Raw genomic sequence first — 17,924 nt, 5'->3', positions numbered from 1 at the left:
TCCGTGGCTGGACCTCAGCTCATCTGAGGGCTCAAGCCTCTTTGTCACAGGCTACACAGTTCTGGCGTGCTGTTCCCGAGAGTGGTGGAGAATCTAGATTCAGTTTGGACTAAAGGAATAGAGACAGGCTTTGATTTCTTTTTGGCTTTAGGTTGGGCAGAAGGGAGCCTCAGCGACAAAGATGTCCACTGACAATTTGGAAGGGAAGCCCAATAACCTTGGGGAGAGAGGAAGAGCCCGAAGCTACACTTTCCTTAGGGTGGTCCAGCCAATGTTTAACCACAGTATTTTCACTTCTGCAGTCTCTCCTGCGGCAGAACGCATCCGATTCATCTTGGGAGAGGAGGATGACAGCCCAGCACCTCCTCAGCTTTTCACCGAGTTGGATGAGTTGCTGGCCGTGGATGGGCAGGAGATGGAGTGGAAGGAGACAGCGAGGTGAGGCATGAAGAGTAGTGTGTAGTGCTGACCTGGGGAAATGCGTGCAAGGGAGATGGGCTCACCTGTGACTGGCCTTAGTGCTGGAATGGCTGATGGATATGATGTTGGCTGGGCTAAGGCATCTGTGACTATTGGATCTTTCATTCTACATTGACATGGATGCAAAGCTCCTCTTACTTTCCGTGTGGAGCATGGTTTATGTACTGACATGAGTTTGACTTCTATAAGGAATGGAAGTAAATCTCAGTTTATATGATACTTTGTAATAAACTGAAGCACCCAGAGATGATAGCCAACGCATTTATCTCCACGTATTTCCAAACGCCAAGGTATCTAGTGAGATCTGGAATGGCTTATTTCCTACTCCCTGATTGGAGAGTTGTTATGAAGATAATAATGGTTGTAAGTCAAAGTTGGTATAATTTCAAGTAAAAGCCCGTCATCTTCTGAGAGCATTCATCAAAATTTGGAGTTTAGAGTCCTCAATTTATTTTTATATTTAGTTCTGTATCAGTTGCAGGATGTTTTTAGAACTTTGTTTTCATTACAAATAAATAGTAGATAATAATTCCTATTATATGTAATATTTATATATGCTATATAAAATAATACTTGTATAACTATGCCATGCATATTATATCTGTACATATATGTTTGGAAATGCTTTGTAGCCTAAGCACGCCTCAAGAATCTTAAGGTTTTGTGAGTTGTATGGGGCAGAGCTTTTCTTTACATATAGATTGTTATATGTTCCAGACTCAGTCTTTTTCTGTGGCATATCACAATTCTACAAAGAGTGACCGTGACATAATAGCACAGTATTTGTCTCTTGTTGTCATTAGCACAAAGAGATAGCAATGTAGTTTGCCTTCTCCAAAATAGTGTTTATCTGTATTTTTCTTACTAGATTCAGCCAGTGCCTCTTGAATAAATGTACACACATCAAGCATACATATGAAGGTCTTCGGCGTACAGCAGTGGTTAAAGAACCATACAGTTCTCTGTAAAAGTTGAAAAGTTTGAATTGCATTCATTCACCGTATCTTCTACAATTTAAGGACTACTAGTTATATCTAAGCTTTTGAACTTTTGAGCTAAGGAAAAATAAAGAAAAAATATAGGTGATAGTCCCACAGCAATAGATAGAAAAATGGATTTGAAACTGCATTTCTGTTCTAGGTAGGTCTTTCTCAAGTCAGAAAGAAGTTGTTATTTTTGATCAGTAAAAGCAAACAAACTATGAGGAAGGCAGTGACTCAGGAGTATTTCTAGATGAGTCTACTAAAAGTTTTACATATGATATTCTCTATTTTAACTTTATCTATTTGATGATGTGTGGTTGGTTAGGTCCTGAAACTTATACCCTTTATTTTTATTTTCACAATTTTAAGTACTACTGAATATCTGTAGCTATTTGATATTTTAAATACAGAAGCTTCATAAATTAAAGTTTAGTAAAATTCATAGAGAACTTCTTATCTTCCATAACTTCACCTATAGTCAGAAAAGAAAAAGGCATTACATTTTATTGGCCCTTACAGTAGTATTAAGGAAGAGACCCAATTTAAAAGCATTTTCTTTTCCATTTGTTGCGGAATTTTCTTTCCACTACAGACAGTGGGTATACGTGTTTAAACTTGTCTGTTCAATAATTAATATTTTCTTCTTTTACTTAAAAAGCTTTTGGTAACCCATTTCTACTCCATCTCTAATTCTGTCTCTTGAAATTCCTTTTATAGTTTGGGACCTTCCTCAAAACAATAACTTGTATAGTAAAAATCCTTGGTAAAGTACACTTTTTACAAATCTTTAAAATATCTTTTAAAAGAAATTCAAAGAAAACCTTTTAGTAATATCTCTGTTGCAATCTTTCTTTTCCTTCTTTCCTGATGGAAACTACAGATTGGTAAAGTGTTGAGATATTTTAGTCTAGAGTTTGCTGCTGTCTTCTTGTTTAAGTCGAGCACATACTATAGCCTTCCGAAGCTTGAGTAGTCCATTCTATCAAATGAGCATCTTACCAGGTGACATCCTCTCCAACATCATGCATATTTTATTACTCTAAAATTTCATCCCCTGTGGGTATTCTGGTACAGTCAGCTGTGCTTCTAAGGTTACTTTGATTCCTATTTTCATCTTGAAGTTCTCTGTGAGTAGTTACCACAGACCAGAATGTGGGGTGTTTTTCTGTTTTTGGTATAAGTCAGACGTAGACTATAATTTACAGGATTCCTGTTCCTGAAAGGGTGAAGAGATCATGGTTCATTGTCACTGAGAATGCAATGTTGAACGCACAGTCATAGTATTTTCATTTATGATTTGTAAAGTAGGATGCCCTTGAATTCTTAAACATTCCCAAAGATTATTTTTTTTGGAGGGAACATATGCCATTTTGGTGACCTGAATGATCCCCCAGAGATGACTGCTGGTGAGGAAGAGTGTTGGCAGGAAACTGTGTATTGAGGGGAATGGTCCAGGGAGGAAAAGTATTCACTTTATAGCTTCTCTTATTTAAGATTTGTCAAATCAGTTACTAATTAGTTGTAGTTGTAATATTTTGATTTCTCTCATTGCACAACTTCATGTGAAGTCAGGGACCATTACGTGTGTCCATTCACTATGGTACTCCCATAAGAGGTGTTTAATAAATGTTTGCTAAATACGTGATTAGTTGGGAACTGACTGCCTTAGAAATAATGGTTCAGAGTCCAATAGTGTCTTAGAAATCTTGAACAAAGTTAGAGTTCTGTTATAATTCATCTCTTTTGGATTGATAGCTATGGAATGCCAGTACCTACATCATTGATAAAGCTCAGAAAAGGATCAGCATTTAGTTTCAAATGAATTCATTAATAAGGTGATGATGTCTGCATTTACATCTGTAGCGTAGACTTCTTTTTCCTCATTGAAATCAGATAACTAGAGGGCTGATTAAGAGTCTTCCATTGAACATGTCCAGATTTACTTCACCAAATAACACCATACTTCTAGTTGCTTCATTCAGAATATTGGGCCTTGATCCCATCTTGCTCTCCTGTCTCTTATCTGACCAATTGGAAAATTCTGTTTCACCTTCAAAGATACTTGGATATTCAGGTATCTCACAGTCAATAAGTCTGCCACCCTGGTTTAGGCTACCTTTCCTCTTTGACCCAGATTTCTGTAAATACTTCCAGTTAGTCTCTCTGCACCTATCTTTACTTTCCTCGTGAACTATTCACCCTGATCACTTTGACTTCTTTCTCTTGGTCAGCCTGCCCAAGGCCTGCTGGCCGGTCATGCTACTCTGGTCGGGACTCTCCACTTTCCATCCCCTCTGTCTGAAATTCTTCTCTCACAGCACCTCGGTTGTGTGCATGGCTCACCTCTTCACTCAGGCCCTCATTCAAAGATTACCTTCTCCAACACTTTCTTCCAACACTTCATGTCCTTCATACTTCATTATTTTCCTTTAGCACTTAGCACCATTTAGCGTATCATGTATCTTGATATCTCACTCTTGTCTCCTCCAAATAAAATGGAAGCTCTGTGAGTGCAGAAATTATGGGTTGTTTTGTTCACTACTGCACTCCTAGTGCTTAGAATTTACAGGTACCCAGTGATGCTCACGAACTAGGAATTGAGAGAAGGAATGAATGTAGAAACAGAATCCTTACTTTGCTCCTCTCTCTAAAGTTCTATGGAGAGGCTTGGAGATGGTCATGCTTCTTGAAGCGGTCATATTATTAGCAGTCTACTTCTAGGGATACACTCTGCTTTCAGAGTGTTTCTACAATAATGTTCCCTTTGTGATGTCCAGCTGTGATACCTAGCAGACTAGTAAAAGTGAGGTGTTTAGAAGGGAATAGTTTTATATATGAAGATGTGTGACACACGTCTCCTTCTGACTAACTTTTAAATTCAAGAGCTGTTATCTTTCCTGTGAAAACTCTGCTTGACAGACATGTGTGTGTGTGTGTGTGTGTGTGTGTGTGTGTGTGTGTGTGTGTGTGTGTGTGTGTAGTGTGTAATGTGTATGGGTGAGGGAATGAACCCCATACAGGCTAAGTAGGTACTCTTTTACATCCCAGATGGAAGAGAATTTTATTCCAGAGAGCAGGGAGGGAGAAAGAGGAGATAGCTCTTAGTGAGAGTCTACACTCCACAGAGCACAGGACCCATACTTCTTTGCCTTTTTAGTTTCTATACTTTTCAATTGCCTAATGATTTTTGTTTGAACAATAGTATTACTTGTTGCAATGTTTCAGCATTATTGTGGCTTCAATCTTACTTTAGGAATAGCAGGTTGATTTTTTTGTTTTTGTTTTCACAATAACTTTTTCAATAATAGTGAAGATGCCTCTTTTCATCTTGGAAAGTAACAGTTTGCCAGAAAAGTTTTTACTTACATGGAATTTAAAATAACACTCAACTCTAACCCTCCTTTTCAGATTCTTCACCTATCTTTTCTATGTTACAATGCTGAATTTCTAATAGATCGTTCACAATAGTGTGTGTGTGTGTGTGTGTGTGTTGAAGAGTGTGCAAAGTGTAGATTTATCAGATTTGAGATATGTATCTGATTAATGGGATGTCAAAAATGTTACTTTTTTCTGTGATATTGGGAGAATACAGGTGTTCTACCATCTAAACCACAGCCTCTATCCATTTTTACTTTTAGTTAATTCTCATATAGGCCTTATATTCCGTGTCCCCGCCCCCACTCACCCCCAGCTTCATACCACAATCATCCTATCAATGCCTTCTACAGTGCTTTCATGGCAGGTGTGTTTTACCATGCATGGCTTATTAAACAAATTGAGTTCTGACTAATATTTTATCTGGTTGTCCTCAAACTGTGATCTTCCTGATATTTGCTTCCCAAGTAGCTGGGATTTTATTAGAATTGTGAGCTACCAGATTGCTTTTTTTTTTCTTTTCTCCAAGATAGGATCTGAAACTGATTTTTACCTGGCATAGCCTTGAATTCCTGTTCTTTTACCTCTTGAGTAGCTGAGATTATAGATGTGTGTTACTTAGCAAATGTCAATCATTCTTCCCAAAAGTTATTTCTGAATGTTTAGTCATTCAAAAAAATGACATTTATTCTCATACAGTACTTAACATGATATCATTTGTAATTAATGAGGATGCCTATGTTCCTCATTAAGAATGTGGCAATAAGTAATGGGCTTATTAGCAAAACTAGTAAAATAGGAGCTTATGGTCTGTTCAGTTATGCTGATGGCCCAGTGATGTGAGGAAGGGAATGACTCTTTTTCTTTGTCCAATTATTTACTCATTTGAATTAAATTGTTTAGTGCGTTCTGGGATGACCAGTGCTGGACTTAACCACTGATAAATAGATGCATGTTAAAGATCATTTACTCCGTGTAATTTCAAACTGTATTGTCAATCTTGAGTAAAAAGGAAAGCCGTCACAAGTTTCCGCAAACACAAGCCGACAAAGGGGAGAGAGCAGTGAAGATTCCTGTCCAATAGCATGGCACAGCTCAAAATCTACCTGCCCTGCCCCGGCTCACCTTTGGAGAACTGACTTGAGGTCATGATGAAACAGGAATGCTTATCCTGTAGATTCTGAGAGAGAGAGAGAGAGATGGCTCTCTTCCCAATCCTCACTGATCTCTCTGTCTTCTCTCTGCTGATTACTTTGGGAAATTCCATTTCAGCCCAAGTTGAGTCTTTCTGTAAGGAAAGACTCAAGAAATCTAACCTTCTATGTAATTATAGGTAGTTATATCTAGGTAATTATATGCATTACATTTCACAGTTGATCTAGAAATTCAAGAATTTTCCTTAAAGACTTCATTTATCCCAGGTAAGGACCAGCATTGACTTCTTTTTATGTATGGGAGACACTTTTTAATTATCAAGAAATTCATTTATCATTTTAGTAGTTTCACTTAGTTGGAATGAATTCTAGTGCAAAGGTCATGACTATTTTCCACAGTAAAACTGGCAGGTTTTTAAGTTAGAGGGCTTGTGTTTTCTTAATTATATTTAATCATATGATTGGAAAGTTGCAAAATTCAGTGATTCCCACTGGGCATTCTGTTTCTTCAACAAATGAGTGAAATACTGGTTTGTTGGAAGTCACTCAAGTGTTAAAACTGCAAAGAACTTTATCATTATTCTTCTGAGACCTTGGAAGAAATAAACTTCACCTAGCAATCTGCTCTTCCAAGGGTATAACAGTTTTGTAATTGTAGGCATTAAAAAAAAAACTTGCGAAATTAATTTTTATATGTCAAGTTCCAAAACAAAAGAAGAAGTCAGAAACTTGCTACAAATATATGGCTATTCATAGTTATTAGGAAGGGTAATAGTAGCTTTTAGTATGCTCTCCAATAAATGTGTCTGTTTGTTTTTAATGTAATTACATGGCTGTAAAGCACCTTTGCAGATTCATTGACACTCTGATAGGTTGACCTTTGGTACCTTTGCCTTCGCCTCCTCTTTAATGGCTTCTGAGTTGAGTTGTATTCAGTTTGTTTTTAAGTTTGTCCTTGCTATGTGAGAAGGATAACCAGAAAATGCAGTTTCTTGAATGAAACAATAGGCAAACAGTCTATTTAAACGTGAAAGCTGTTATTTTATGCTGAAATGCATATGTTGAAAGTATAATCATTCCCTGAAAAACCGGAGTTATTTCTTTTAAAGGCCTTTATTGGGCATTACTCAGAGTTCCCATTGTGCTATTAACTGTGCTATGGTATGACATCATCACAGCCAAGTGAAATAGATGCGAAGCTGAGCTGTGAGATAATACTTCCCCCTTAGGAATATAGATTCTAAGTAACCATCAGCTTTTAGATTTCATTTCTATTCGGTCATGGTTAAGTCTTGACCTAAAGGGTGGGTGTAATCTAAGAGTTGAGTAATACAATTCTGAAATCCAACCTAGCTGAGATTTAAAATATCTAAATGTATTTTTTTTTCTTTTGGTGACTGTACTGGGATTTGAACTCGGGGCCTAGGTGCTGTCCCTGAGCTCTTTTTGTTCAAGGCTAGTATTTTACCAGTTTAGCCACAGCTTCACTTCAAGCCTTTTTTGGAAATTAATTGGAAGTAAGAGCCTTGTAGACTTTCCTGCCTGAGCTAGCGTCAAACCATGGTCCTCAGTTCTCAACTTCCTAAGTAGCTAGAATTACAGGTATGAGCCACTTGGTGCCTGGCTCTAAATGTACTGGCTCTAAATATACTTTTGTTTTGGTGCTAGTCCTGGGCTTAAATTCAGGGCCTAGTCTCTGTCTCTGAGCTTTTTGTGCTCAAGGCTAATGCTCTTATCACTTGAGCCACAGCTCTACTTTTGGCTTTTTGATGTTTAAGAGTCCCATAGACTTTCCTGCCTGGGCTGGCTTCATACCGAGATCCTCAGATCTCAGCTGCCTGACTTGCTAGCATTACGGGCATGAACCACCATTGCTTGGTTCTAAATATACTTTTAAAATTTTAAAAATTCATATTTTAAGTTTAGTCAGGTTGTTTGCAATATGGAGATAGGAAAATAAAAAGGCTACAAAGGAATTTTGTGATTTTACTTCTTTTCTTTCTAATGAAAATTTAACTGAATTTATATTTTCTGTATAGTTGAGGGTTATATTAGCCTGTTCAGGCCACCATAACAGAACATCATAGACTATGTAGTTTATAGACTTGAAAAGTTTGTTTTTCTCACAGTTTAGAAGTTGGAAAGTCCATGATCAAGGCAACTGTGTTTGGTGTCTGATGGGGGTCGCCTTGTTCGTAGGAGGTACCTCCTACTTTATCTATCTATTGCCTCTTCTGTAAGGTCATTGATTCCAATCAGGCAGGTTTTACCTTCAAGGTCAGCTCACTTTCAAAAGGCCTGACTTCATACTATCATTGACTTCAACATTAAGATTTTAACATAGGAATTTTAAGGTCATACACATTCAGATCATAGCAAGGATGATGGAAAGAATGACCCAGTGTCACATACTCATATTTGTGTAATGCTCAATTGTCTTTTCCTTTTTTTTTTTGGTCCTGGGATTTGAACTTAGAGCTTCATGCTTACTAAGTAGACACTCTACCACTTAGCCAGGCCCCTGATGCTTAGTTTTATTTTTTATTCATTTTTATTTATGTTTAATTTTAACTTAAAAAGTCAAAAGTTGCCTTTTAAGAAATAAATTACCACTATAAGTTGATGGCAATTGATGAAGAGGGGACTCATTTAGGAATAATAATAGGGAATTAAAGACTATCTAAAGTATTATACTTTAATGAATTTTTAGTTGGCCCTTATTCGTGTTGGGCTTAACTTTTGTGGCCAAACAGTTTATCTCTTAGCTGATAAGAATATTTCTAGCAATAAAAAAGAGGAATCACTGAATTGATTTAATATATGATCAGGTTTTATTCTGAAGTCTTCTCTTGAAGAATAAATTACAAGATATGAAATGATTCCTGTCATAAATACTAACAAACATGGTTATAGGTTCTGTAAGCAAGGAGGAGAAATACTAAAGTAAAGCAATGTGGTATACTCTATGACATGCTTAGTCTCCATTAGTCCTATTTATCTTAATTATCTTTTATTATTTTGCTTATACCCTTAGAATTCTATAGGTGTGTTGATGTACATTTTTCATTTTTCTCTCAGTTCCTTCTGTTTTACCGGCTCTAATTCTAGCTGAGTTTACAAACAGTTCAACCACATACACACAGATTAGTTGTCGCATTCATTTTTTGCAGTGTATCTGAACAACTTTTATTAAAATAAACTAGGTCCCGTTTGTGGTATTAGACCCTCTTTGGCACTGACATTTTAACTTTTGAAGTAAATATAAAAATAACTTCATTTTTTACTTCTGTGAACTGAAGGAGAAAGGATTGTCTTACAGTTGAGATAGTTGGATTAAGGTGACCCAGGTGAAGTTGTAGGGCTATGAGGTTTTTCGTGACCAGAGGGTTGAGGGAGGGTTTAGATATGGCAACAACACTTCTGAATCCTGAGCTTTAGACCGAGTATAATTCTCAGTTTTTCTTTGACATTGTGGCTGATCTTTTGATCTATTTCCACTTCTGTTTCTACTAATGTGTTTTTCCCTCTCCTCAGGGGTTGGTAAGCATTCTATAAATAATACCGTATGTAGAGCTTCCTCTGATCTCTGCCCTTTGTTCTCATCTTTAGTGAGTTAGGTGAGTGTTTAGCTTTTTTCTAGGAAAACATTTTTCAATCATTAAACCTTTGGGTGAAAAATGTAGAAAACCAATTTTTAACCCTCTCATGATCTTTCCCAATATCTCTCAGAAGGTTTAATGTGAAAGAAATGTTTTCCTGCAGGTGTCAAAGGCAGTAGTTTCCTATTTCCTTTAACATCCTAGAAGGATCTATGTGTAATATAATATATAAGATATAAAAGCTCCTAAAGATGGCTTATTCTCATTAGACTTAAAAGAGTTCTGTCTATTGCTATGTTGTTACAGTATTTAGAAATCATACAAAGCAGAAACTACGGCTATGCTGAGGTTAACAGAAGCTCCATTAGTGTCAGAGGAGATTGGTTTTTCACTGAGCTTGTATCTTTTTAAACACATGTGGAGCCAGACTTCTAGTAGAATCCCAATGAGGTAGGACTATAACCAGCTGAGAAAGACATAACTAAGCAAAAGACATGACAAAACACGATGAGCCTACTTGAGCCTCACAATGGGATTTTTCCATACTTATTACTGCTGTGTATACATCATGGTTCTGTAGTATTTGAGATAAATATTGGTTAATTACTTATTTCCTCCATATATAAGTCTGCCTTGCATGAAGTAAGCCAGACTCAGAGAAACATAAGTCCCATGGTTTCCCTTATTTGTCATAATTAGTTTACATCTAGGATAATGTTAGCAGATGAACAGAATAGCTCAATAGTGCGCTCTCTCTCTCTCTCTCTCTTTCTCTCGATATATATGTGTATATCCACCTCATATATATATATATATATATATATATATATATATATATATATGACCATATAAGATGATGCAAAATGAACTTTTTTTTTTTTTTTTTTGGTCGGTTGTGGGCCTGAACTCTGGGCCTGAGCACTGTCCCTCAGCTCTTCAGTTCAAGGTTAGCTCTCTACCACTTTAGCCACAGCACCACTTCTGGCTTTTTCTGCTTATGTGGTGCTGAGGAATCGAACCCAGGGCTTCATGCATGCAAGGCAAGCACTCTACCACTGAGCCACCTTCCCAGCCCGCAAAATGAACTCTTAAGACATGGACACAAGAGGTTTTTCTTTGTTGTTGTTATTGTTAATATACTATGTGATTTCTGGTTTCTTTTGTGTGTTCTTTGCCCTGTGGTTTATCTCCTGTTGTCACTGTATTTGATTTTGGTACCCTGGATATTATTGCATATAACGTTTATCTGAATTAGGGAAGGGAAGGTGAACAACAGAATGGGGAGACAAAGGACAAGGGGGAGCCAATGCAACAATGATATTCACAAGATAATATGTTAGAAATGATCCGTACAACTTGGAGGGGATGGAGGGAGAGAAAGTCAGAGAAAAACGAAGGAGGGGGTAAAAAGTTTGACAAGAAACATACCTATGACCTATGTAACTGTAACCCCTCTGTACATCACGTTGACAATAAAAAAAATGATGCTCACAGTGCTGGAGGTTTTTACACTAGGCTCTACCCACAAAGAGAATTTTGAAAAGCACATTATTTTTTTCTACCTCACTAACAAGTTTTGTTTGCTGGTTGTTCTTAGGGATTTCATGATTGTATATTGATGGATAGCAAAGCAAAGATGCTGTGACTTCTTTTGGCTTGCCTTTTTCCTCTTCAGAGGAGGTGGTGACCTAGTTATTCTTACTTCTCTACAAAACAAAAGGCAGGGGTCTGGGAAGGTGGCTCAGTGGTAGAATGCTTGCTTTGCATGCATGAGGCCCTGAGTCTGATTCCTCAGCACCACATAAACAGAAAAGGCTGGAAGTCATGCTGTGGCTCAAGTAGTAGAGCACTTGCCTTGAGCTGAGGAGCTCAGGGACAGCGCCCAGGCCCAGAGTTTAGGCCCCACGACTGACAAAAAAAAAAAAAAAAGAACAAAAACCCAGCCCAGGAAGACAAAGCCTAATACTACAACTAAGTAGAGGTGTGCTGCAGTGGTAGAGCCTCAGCCTTGAACAACAACAACATCAACAAAAAATGCATTGTGTTGGTGGGCATTGGTGGCTCACGCCTATAATCCTAGGTACTCAGGAGGCTGAGATCTGAGGATTGCGGTTCAAAGCCAGCCTTGGGCAGGAAAGTCTGTGAGACTTTTATCTTCAATTCACCATAAAAGTAGAAGTAGCGCTGTAGCTCAAGTGGTAGAGTGCTCGCCTTGAGCTGAAGAGCTCAGGGATAGCGCCCAGGCCCAGAGTTCAAGCCCCACGACTGACAAAAAAAAAAAAAAAAAAAAAAAAAAAAAAAAAAGCATGTGGAAGTACTACTAGTAAGAGGAGAGATACTTCTGTTAACATTACTATTTCCAAAGGAGGTTGGATTGCTTTTAATTGTTCTTCACTAATTTGATCTTCCTAGGTGGATTAAGTTCGAAGAAAAAGTGGAACAGGGTGGGGAGAGATGGAGCAAGCCCCACGTGGCCACCTTGTCTTTACACAGCTTATTTGAGCTTCGGACTTGCATGGAGAAAGGGTCGATCATGCTCGACCGGGAGGCCTCTTCTCTCCCACAGTTGGTGGGTAAGTATGAGGTGTAACATTCTTGTGACTTTTTAGCTTTACAAATTCACAGATGTTCTCCAATGCATATGTCTACTAGTGTACCTAAAGTTGAATATCTTATAACATTTATTTCTTATTTTTATATGTGAAACTAGAACAAGTTCATTACAGAAAAATTAGAAAATTCAGACAAATAACTTTATCTATCTATCTATCTATCTATCTATCTATCTATCTATCTATCTATCTATCTATCTATCTATCTATCTATCTATAGTTGGGGGAGCTAGTTCTGGGGTTTGAACTCTGGGCCTGAGCATTGTCCCTAAGCTTTTGTGCTCAAGTCTAGCATTCTACCACTTGAGCCACAACTCCACTTCCAGCTTTTTCTGTGATTAGTTGGAGAGATAAGAGTCACATGGACTTTGCTGCCTGGGCTGGCTTTGAACTGCAGTCCTCCTGAGTAGCTAGGATTATAGGCGTGAGCACTGGTATCCAGGCTCAGACAACTTTTAAGAAAAAAAAATATGCCTGGGGGGGGGGAGAGAGAGAGAGAGAGAGAGAGAGAGAGAGAGAGAGAGAGAGAGAGAGAGAGAGAGAGAGAGAGAGAGAGAGAGAGAGAGAGAGAGAGAGAGAGTATGATTATAGCCATTGTTAACATTTTGGAATATTTCCTTCTAAATTTATTTCCTAACCTTTTCTTTTGTATTTTGCAATTTTATAACAAGAGAATCTTGATTCCTTTTTTTCTTTCTGTTTTGGTGATACTGTGTTTGAACTCAGGGCCTTAGGTTGTGTGGCAGCTACTCTACCACTTAAGCCTCAACTTCAGTTCATCATTTTTCACGTTGTTTTTACTGTTTTTGGTTACAATTAGAATCGTGTTGTTTACACACATATTTGTATTTCTTCCCTTCATTCATGAATATTTACTAGACTAATATTTTCAACAAAGCCCTCTTACTGTCCCATCTGGGTTATATCAGAATGGAAGTCTAAGCATTGGATTTTTTTTTTTTTTTGTTGGTCGTGGGGCTTGAACTCTGGGCCTGGGCGCTGTCCCTGTGCTCTTCAGCTCAAGGTGAGTGCTCTGCCACTTCAGCCACCGCTCCACTTCCGGTTTCTTAGTGGTTTATTGGAGCTAAGAGTGTCAGGACTTTAATGCCCGGCTGACTTTGAACTGTGATCCTCAGATCTCAGCATCTTGAGGAACTAGGATTTCAGGCGTGCCTGGCAGCATTGGATATTTGGAACTCTGTCCCTAGACATTGCAGTGAGCTTCTCTGCAACTTACCCTCATGATTTGCAAAATATAGTTACAATCTTTGGTGAGATAGGAAATAGTCTAGTTTCTGGACTAGGCTTTTAGCTGTGGACAGAGAAAGGTTGTAGAGGGCTGTGAATCAGCAGGGCCTTATGGGTTAATGACTGAATCAGTCATTGATGCCAGGACTCATTTGTATCATCAGAGCTTGTGAGCTTTTTGCCTGAAGTTCTGTCACCTAGAAGGGGTCATATATTAATTCCACCGGATGTAGAATGGTAGTACAGAAAGAAGACAGGGTTTAAAGATGGAGAGTTTCAAATAATATCCTCCTTTGTTAACGTGGATGACCCTGGGCAAAACAAGTACCTTAATTCTTTTGCATTTTTGAGTTTCTTCATCTGTGAAGGCAGAATGAAGGTGGACCTTTCAGAGTTGTTATGAGTGTTGAATGAGATAATCATATGTATTCATCTTACACTTTCAGCAAAATTTGTTTATCCAGGTCTTTCTATGCGTTCCCTCATAGAAGGTAAGGGAAGATTTTAAATAAGGTGGACAGATTCTCAAGGACTTCATGAATAGGAGAAAAGATTTCAAATGGTATGGTAGACAGAGCTAAGCACAGTGGACCAGCTTTATTATGTCTGGAGCTGGTCAACAAGGGTGATGAAAGCTAAGAGTGCATTATATTCTTGAGCTATTTTGTAGAACTGTCCTAGGAGCTTCAGCCTCACATGTAGCCACATGTGGAGCTTCTGGACTTGAGAAACTGATCCTTTATGTGTAGTAGAAGATAGATTCTCACAATACATTAGAATTTCACTACCTAATTGCTAAAGAGAGAAGCTCTGGTATCTACTACATTTAAGGAAGGATAATCAAAGCCAGCCTAGGAAGGAAAGTCTAGGCAGGAAACTCTTATCTCCAGTAAGCCACCAGAAAACCGGAAGTGGTGCTGTGGCTCAAGTGGTAGAGCTCTTGCCTTGAGCTGAAGAGCTGAGGGACAGCACTCAGGCCCAGAGTTCAAGCCCCATGACTGACCAAAAAGAAAAAAAAAAAAAGAAAGGATAATCAGGGTGGGAAGGTGGCTCAGTGGTAGAGTTGCTTGCCTTGCATGTATGAGGCCCTGGGTTCCATTCCTCAGCACCACATAAGCGGAAAAAGCTGGAAGTGGCAGAGTGCTAGCCTTGAGCTGAGTATCTGAGGGACAGCGCCTGGGTCCAGAGTTCAGGCCCCACAACGGACCAAAAAAGAAAGAAAGAAAGAAAGGATGATCAATAATATTTGAGGTTTTTGCCTTCATGACTTTGTTTTTTTCCTGTTGGTACTGATCGTTGAACTCAAAGATGGAGCATTGCCCCTGAGCTTTTTGGCTGAAGGCTAATGCTCTACCCCTTGAGCCACTGCTCCCTTCTGACTTTTTGGAAGTTCATTGGAGATAAGATTCTCATGAACTTTCCTGCCTGGGCTGGCTTCAAACGGATCCTTAGATCTCAGCCTCCTGAAATGTCTGTTTTTTTGTGTTGGCTATTTTCAACATAGGACCTTGCTTTACACTTGGAGTGATGGGTTCATAATACTGGCCTAAACCATTGTGCTTCCCTAGTATCTGGGATAACAAGTGGCATGCCTCACCATTTGTTTAGATGGAATCTCACAAACATTTTTGGCCTGGCTGGCCTTGAACTGTGATTTTCCGATCCCTGCCTTCCAAGAAATTTTCCATTACTGTGTATTATCAGCTGTGAACTTTTTCTGTAACCACCATGCATTTATATAAAAAAATGGTCATTACATGATAAAATTAGACATGGCTAGGTCACTTTGAGGCATCATCATTCACTAATACGTTTGCTCCACAGTCCCTGGGGCAAGTAGGCAGAGGGACACTGTTGTCATTCTGGTGCTGATAATACAGAGAAAGAGTTCAAAGGCAAACCACCCATCACAAGCAAAACAAAGGGACGGTAAAAAAAGGGTCAGATTTGCAGAACTGGGGAGAGTAATTGGCTAAAAAAAAAATAACAAATCCTCTGGAAGAACCCAAACCTTGACAAAGGGTCACACATGAAGAGTAAACAGCCCTTATTTCATTTTAAATGCCAGAAGATTTCACAGTAAACTGAGGAGTTAGAGTTTATTATTTTGTTATTAAGAAAATCTTTTTTTCTTGAGCAAAGGGTGAGGTGGAGTTGCTTTGTCCTGAATCATGCTGACAATTCTGAGCAGAGAATTATACCCAGCCCGGTCTTAAGATGCATCCCCTCCAAACCCGAATTCTACTTCAGCAAATGGGAAGAAAAAGAAATAATGGCAAATATGATTATAGCAAGAAAACAGTAGCATAGATTTCATCCATCTTTGGAATTCACCTGCTACCACGGCTCCTTGGGCCACCTATGAGAGACACCCCCACCCGCAGGCTCAAAGGCAGCAACATTGAGGGACCATGCACCGAATGGGGCCGAGTAGTGTGGGTGGCTGTCTGTTTAAGCCTGTGTCACTTGTCCTGCTTACATAAAACTTCCAGGCTAATTCTGATTCTTCTCAGGGCCTCTGTGTGCTTTCTCTTGAAGAAGAATCCCTTCTGCATGCTAATAGAAAAATTTATCTTAGAAGTATAAAGGATCAAACATCATTTTCATGGATTATTTAAATAGGTTTATTCTTAGCATCATCATTGTAATTCTAGCATGTCACCCAGATATGAAATCAAGTCTAGGGAAATTTTCCTCCACTCCTAAGTTAAAAAAAAGAATTATAATCCATTTCAGGTATTTTATTGCAATGAGAAATGGATGAGGAAAATGTAGCTCTGTTTTTAGAGCTGATTTTTATATGTAAGGGCGTTCCTGAGCTATGTACATTGGCAGATGTGTGTCTCATTTCTTTTTTTTCTTTTTGGTTTGTGACTTGTTTTATATTTCCAATATAGCATTATCTTCATTGTTTTTTCCCAATCAGAAAACTAATATATTTTATTTAAAAGTAATTCAGAAAAATAAAATCCACAAAAACAAATATATACCTATGAATCTATTCTTAGAGCTACTGTCTTCTCTTCTTTTCTATGCAAACTCTGTTTACACTCATGGAAATTGTTAATTTTGAAGTTTAGAATTTTTATGTATTTTAAGCCCTTTGTTTTTCTTTTAAGAATGTTTATGATCTTTGATCATTTTCTGTTACATGGCCATCTTTCTCTTGGCTTGCAAAAACTGTTCATATTAGTCTTTTTTTGGCTAGAGCTTCTTTTTAAATAAAAATCGAGTGATAGGGAAAACGATCTACAGTGTTAGTTTGGAAACCTGATTTTATTTGAGGCTTTTGCCTTTAATAATAAGCCAATGGCTGAAGTCCAGTACAATCACATCTCTAGCCCTCTCTTTTCTCCTCTGTGTATCGCAGGAGTTGAACTTGATGCTCTCCGAAGTTCCTTTTAGCTCTGTTCTCATCTGGACTTGTCACATCTGCCCCCAGTTGGTAGCATCTGTGGGATTTTTGAACAGTGAAGGATTAATTTCAGTGTTGCTGTAGAATGTTACTGCCCCCAGTTTCCTTTGAAAGGTTTTCTCGTTTGTGCTTAAAGAGATCCCTATAATGTGGGGCATTTTTATGGAAACTTAATGAAGGGCATAAGCCACACAGATGTTTTAACCTGTCCTAACTGGTGATTTCCAGGCTTTAGTAACAGAGGGCTGCCTGCACTGTATACATGTGGATTGGATTTTGACTTCAAGGCATGGAAGAGAGAGAGGCCCTGCAAGGAAGGGTAGATAAGAAATAGTTGAACCCACAACCCTGGAATTAGAGGAAGGAGTTTGATAACACTTGCAGCGATATGCTCCAGCCCTTGCTGGAGTTTACTTTTGTGGTAGCGGTTCTGTAGAATGAACTTTCCTCATGGAACTAGACTTAAAGGGAAAGCAGAAGGGTTGTGCTCTGGAGCCACCTAATTATTTTGCTGTGGCACAAGACGGAATTGTAATTAAAAGAGAATTCTGAGAGGTTTACGGAGTGAGGTTTGTGGAGTTAAAAATACACAGAGCTAAAGGCCATTTTTGAACCAAAACATTCACAGAAGAAACCCTTCCTTTCTTGTCCTGTCTGCCTACCAAGTGATCCAATGCTAAATGACATTTATGGTATCTGTGTAAAGCACAGGATGGAAAATCTTTGATTTAACCTTTGCTTGGTTTCCAAATAGCAGTTTGTACACTGTAAATTGTCAGTGGCAAGAGGTCGGCAGGCCCACTTGTGTAAAGATGAACTTGTGAGAAGCGTCTGTAATCATTGCCCAAGCAAAGCCCATCTCCATCTCCTCCATCTCCGATTTCTTTTTACATAGGGTGAGAATCACTGGGATTTGTTTTATCTTACCAGTATTTATCAATTTTCTCGTCAGACTTTTTCTTTCTTTCTTTCTTCTTTTTTTCTTTGCAGAGCAGTCGGTTTTGTTTTCTTTTGCATTTTTATACCCTGAAAAGTTTTCCCCAAGAATAAAATAGGGA

At 38.4% G+C, this 17,924-nt stretch overlaps 1 protein-coding gene across 3 annotated transcripts in view; it reads left to right on the top strand.

Moving 5' to 3' along the window:
* The window catches only part of Slc4a4 (solute carrier family 4 member 4), a 366,043-nt gene that overhangs the window by 155,053 nt on the left and 193,066 nt on the right, over positions 1-17,924 (top strand). For all 3 annotated transcript variants that reach the window (XM_070012959.1, XM_070012960.1, XM_070012961.1), the window contains exons 4-5: positions 303-438; positions 12,004-12,164. In XM_070012959.1, the coding sequence (XP_069869060.1) occupies positions 303-438; positions 12,004-12,164 (297 nt within the window). The remainder of the gene's footprint in view (positions 1-302; positions 439-12,003; positions 12,165-17,924) is intronic.

The sequence above is a fragment of the Dipodomys merriami genome, unplaced genomic scaffold (assembly GCF_024711535.1).
Source record: "Dipodomys merriami isolate MVZ:Mamm:240054 unplaced genomic scaffold, mDipMer1.0.p SCAF_9, whole genome shotgun sequence".
In the NCBI taxonomy this organism is placed as follows: Eukaryota; Metazoa; Chordata; class Mammalia; order Rodentia; family Heteromyidae; genus Dipodomys; species Dipodomys merriami.
This window is presented reverse-complemented; position numbering and strand designations above follow the sequence as displayed.